At 42.2% G+C, this 5,097-nt stretch overlaps 1 protein-coding gene across 1 annotated transcript in view; it reads right to left on the bottom strand.

Annotated features, from left to right (window-relative positions):
* tex47 (testis expressed 47) overlaps positions 1 to 820 on the bottom strand; it is a 10,032-nt gene extending 9,212 nt beyond the window's left edge. The window contains exon 1 of the mRNA XM_032501627.1: positions 607 to 820. Coding sequence (XP_032357518.1) covers positions 607 to 705 — 99 coding nt within the window. The 5' untranslated portion in view covers positions 706 to 820. The remainder of the gene's footprint in view (positions 1 to 606) is intronic.
* Positions 821 to 5,097: the final 4,277 nt, after the last annotated feature.

Below are 5,097 nucleotides of genomic sequence, written 5' to 3' on the forward strand. Positions count from 1 at the left end.
ACATTACAACATTCCCCTCTGAGGTGTAGTGGAGTATAAGTATGAAGTAGCAGCAGGGGTGATTCTAGGATCAGACCTTTAAGGGCGCTCATCCCCTAATGAGAACGGCTTTAGGTCTAGTGTCTAAAGATAAACATGACGTGTTTTTGAGGTATATATGCTTCTGATCTGAAAATGTCCCCGGATTTTGTCTGAGAAATCTGGTCACCCTAAACTAGATGCTGTAAAACAATAGTGTAAAACGTGCTATATTCACCTATTTCAATTTTATTTTATTAGATGCATAAGGACACTCTTATGTTATTTCATTAAAGAATAATTTAATGTGATCAATATGACTAACGTTACTTCGATAGTTGTTGATATTTACGGGCTTTGGGATAAGTATCCCTTTTGTTTGTGTGGGGCAGTTGGATTACGTCAATTCTAGCAATCTGATTGGTTCATAGCGGTGGTATAAAAACCAACGGCTATGACGTCTACGTACGTCTGGATCTGGGTGATGATCTATGGCTATGACACGGCCTGTCGCGAGACATAGCTAGCTACTTAGCTTAATTAACTCGTAGCTTTTAGCTAACGTTACCAAAAGGGTCCAGAACAAACCTCTCTCACTTCCCCGTGACACACATCAAACATGGTCGTTCTGCTCTCCTCGTCCTCGGTTCGCCAAGAAAAGCTTTTGATTTTCTGTGAACTAGCCATGGCTCAATTTAGCCAGCCAGCTAGCTAGTTAGCTAGCTAATCTAGACTGTTTGAGGGTCCCCTTCGATCTCTGTGGGTTACCATGGCAACAAGTAGGTCAAGACGCGTTTGACGTCACCGGCCACGTAGGAGAGTTTGACTCATCGCAATCTTTATTTACCACGAGTTTAATATTAAAATATGACCGACTTTTAATCTTTTTTATTTATTTTTTTAACTGTAAATTGTCTTACACACGTTTGTGCTCTACCTGCAGTTTATTGATTTTTTTTTTTACCTGTTTTAATTTCTTTCTAATGTTAGATTTATACTTTTTTGTGAATCCATTTATTGTGAAACTGTCCCTGACATCATGAAAAAGTAAACTCTGCTTCATAAAACTGATTATATACGTTGTTGTAGGCAGCAGATGGTGTGAACTTAACATCAAGTGCCTAATATTATCATAAAAAGTGAAAGAAGTGGACACAGCGATGCCATAGACTTCGACGGAGACCTACTGCCCAGCTTCTTGCAACCCTCTTTGGGGGGTCCCGACCCCCAGGTTGAGAACCACTGATCTGCTGTATTAAACACACTGTTTTAAATTACAATCAAATAATGAAATATTACAGTGTTGCATCAAGTTTAATAGGGGCTGCAGCTTTGAGAGGAATGTATTATGTCACTAATAATTTGATCAATAAGAATAATAAAGGTCTCATTTGTCCAGACCTAACAAGTGCATCTGAGCTAGTGAGAGAAAGAAAATAATCAGTCGGTCTATAGACCCCCACAGAGTCCTGGGGTGAGGTCTAATCAGCCAATTACCTGGACACACCTGTGTGGGTGTTCATCACCAGATAGGAAACAGTGTGGTGGTGTTCTCTAGACGGTATAACTGGCTTTGACCGTGAACTAGTCCCTCAGACCGATACCATGACCCTGATGCTACTGCAGAACCACTTGTTGCCATCATCTGTTTGTCTGGTTTCTGTTTTTTTTTGTTTCTGCTTTCACCCGTCGCTTGTAAAAACAATCTCCTCCTCCTCCCGGTGGCTATGAACGTCCCGTGACCAGAACCGAGACTTTAAAGCGGCGCAGTTTGCTGTGGTTGAATTCAACAAGCCAACGTAAGAAACCTCTTTTAATTCCGCAATTCTGGACATAACATCAGCTGAAATGCAGTAATGTTAACCCTTATTTTTCTATTATGGCGAGGATTAGGGCCAATTCAAATTGTTAATCTCAGAACTCACATTTTTTGACAATGGCCCTAATCCTTCATATTCATGAGTTGCTTTTTTTTTTTGGTTTTTTTTTTTTTTTGTGATCCACATGTCTGAGTCCTGTTTTCTGTAAATTTAGGTTGTCGCAGGATTTAACTACTTCCTGGAAATGCTCCTGAGACGTGCAACGTGTAAGACCGGCAACACTGCTGCTGTCAAAGGCAACGCTGCTAACGACTGTGATTCCAACTCTGAACCCAAGGCAAGTGTAAGATTTCAGGTTGTGTATAAAACACACCTTGAAGCCTAACACTGGTCTGCCCCAGTGCATCGATGTCAAATGTTTACCAGGATGCACTAATTGTCTGCTTTTATTTTTTTTTAATATTTCAGGAATATAAGTGCACCTTCATCGTCTATGTAATCCCTTGGGAAGATTCACGTGTCCTTTCTCAAAAGGAATGTAAAGTCAACCCCTGATTCTGACTGACGTTGTGAATAAACTGTTGTTGAACTGTGTTTCTGTGACAATATTTATTGAAATTGGCCACTATGAACCAGGGATGTCATTGGCTCACAGATATGCCACTTCTGAGTTGAGTCACCTTATTCCAGTGAGTGACCAGGGCAGCTTGTCTGTGCTTTAAAGCTCTGCTTGTGTTACACATGGCCACAGTTCTAGGGTCTCTGCATTGATGCAAGGATCTTGGAGAGTCAACTACCCAGACAAGAAATGCACGTTTGTATTTTGCTGTTGGAAGATTCAATTTCTACGCTGTGGAATTAAAACCTGACTAAATATTCTTAACCTTTAGTTGGCTGTTAATGCCCAACCTGCTGGGCATGGTGTGATTTATATATATATATATATTTTTTTTTTTTTTCTTCAAAGCCCAACTGAATTGGGAACCAGTAGTGCATGCTGGAGTCAGGCTGTCACTAACAGTAGCTCCTGCTACAATTGCTGGAAGGTCTGCTCTAAAGCTCTACTTGTGAGACACACGGCCGCTAAATGGAGACGAGACGCTCCTGAAATATAAGGAGGCAGACAATTAGTGTATCCTGGTAAACAGGACATTACTGCACTGGGGCAGACCAGTGTTGGATTTAAGGTGCGTTTTACTGAATTCCATACACAAACCTGAAACCTAACCTTGGGTTTAGAGTTACACGATTTTTTTTAGCGCCAGGGTTGCACGTCGTTTGTCTCAGGCGCGTTTCCAGGATGTAGTAGCCTACCATGCTGGAACAAATACTGCGATACTCTAAAGTTACAGGAAACTGGACCCATAGGCATGAGGATTATTAAAAAATCAAAGTATATAATAAGCGAATGAGTTCTGAGATGAAAGTCACAAGTTCAAACGCAACTACATTTCACATTGGACCTAATCCTCTTCCGTACTAAAATAAGTTTTAACGTTACCTGAATTTTGGCTGATGTTATTTCCACTAATTTGTAATTCGTCCGTGTGTTGGCATAGTTATATTCAGACACAGAAAACTCTGCTGAGGATATAACCTCAGGATCAGTCACCGGGACATCTTGTGGGTCACCGAGTATCTGTTGCTCGGTTACAAAGCGACCGATGAAAGCAGAAACAAAAACACAGAACCAGACAAACAGCATGATGGCAACAAGTTCTGCAGTAGCTATCAGGAGTCCTGGTATCGGTTCTGAGTGGACTAGTTCACGGTCAAAGCCCAGTTAATATACCGTCTAGAGAAACACACACACTAGGGTGACCACCTGCTAATAAGCCCAAGGGGGGACAAGTGGTATGTTTCTGAGGGACAATGTGGGACACTGCCTGGCGAAGCGGTGCCCCCCCCACGGGCAGACTCACTAATAAAGGTTTACCCATTTCTAGCACATACCACGTACATGGTATATTAATAATGCCCTATGCCCCTGAACATGTGTAACTGCTGATGTAAGCTCATGAATAGGCCAACCAATGTGTATTTTTTTCTAAATAAAGATTAATATTTTGAAATCTCATACAATTATAATATAATTGACAGATGCACTTCCACTTACGATTTACTTTAGCTATTTCATTTTATTTTTCATACAATTCATTCACTTTAAATACATTATCTATGAAATTATAGGACTACAGGATGTAATTGCTCAACAGGAACAGTTTAAAACTAAAGAGTCTTCCCAGTCTTCCTAGAACCCACCCTTCTCCTAACTGATGGTGGGGGGCTCAGACTGCTCAGACGCGGCTCTTTCTCCATTTTGAATTGGAAAGCCCATTCCTAAAATCCCTTCCTGTGTTGGTATGCACTGTCGTGCGCTGTCATGACAACGAATAGGAGGATTTTAACTATTGTTCTGATTTAAAGTCATATTCTGGACATTCTGGCTGTAGAGCGTTTAGAAGTCAGAGAGACTAAATCTGATCAGATCAGATCATCTCCAGTCTGTTGTTAATTAAAATCAGCAACAGATCTCATGTAGAACACTTTGAGAGCTACAATTAAAACTAAGACTGTTCCAGCTGATATGTATCTGATTAGATTTATTAAATCGGAATCGCACCACAGTGTTAAAGTCACTTCCTGTTCTGGAATCGGCTGGAAACTGCCTGACTTTACCGCAGCTTTTAGTGTCCCCCCCCCCCCACCACCCCCCGGCTGCGGCCGCCTGCTCTCGTCTACTCTACAGCGCAGTTCATGTCCAACGAGCCTAATGTTCGTTTGGCTGCCTCGGCTCCAGATATAGAGCGACCAACTTTTTTTTGAGCAGCATTGATTATGCGTGACACGGTCTCAATTTGCGGGACGCGTGAATTGGGCTTCAAACGCTGTGCGCGCACGCGCTACGCGGGACGGGTGGTCACCCTAACACACACACCTGTTTTCCACCCCAGGACTCTGTGGGTGTCCTTATGGTGCGTTCAGGCCACCTGGGAATATCAGGGACAGCCCCTGTGATCATGTTGTTTTTCAGACTGCCAGCGATTGTCTAATAAGGGGAGAACTCCCACTCTCTGGAAACTTCTGGATTGGTACAATGGGGCTTAATATGGAGTGAGATAGGGAGTGAACAGATGCGTGTTCTTCTTTTCTGTCATGTTGGCGTTTGGCATAACAACTTGTTGCATTACTCCCACCAACTGTTGGGCGTAACCTAGAGCATCAGGTGTGTGAAAACATGGAGGCCACAATGACAAAG

Source organism: Etheostoma spectabile, chromosome 21 (genome assembly GCF_008692095.1).
Source record: "Etheostoma spectabile isolate EspeVRDwgs_2016 chromosome 21, UIUC_Espe_1.0, whole genome shotgun sequence".
Lineage (NCBI taxonomy): Eukaryota > Metazoa > Chordata > Actinopteri > Perciformes > Percidae > Etheostoma > Etheostoma spectabile.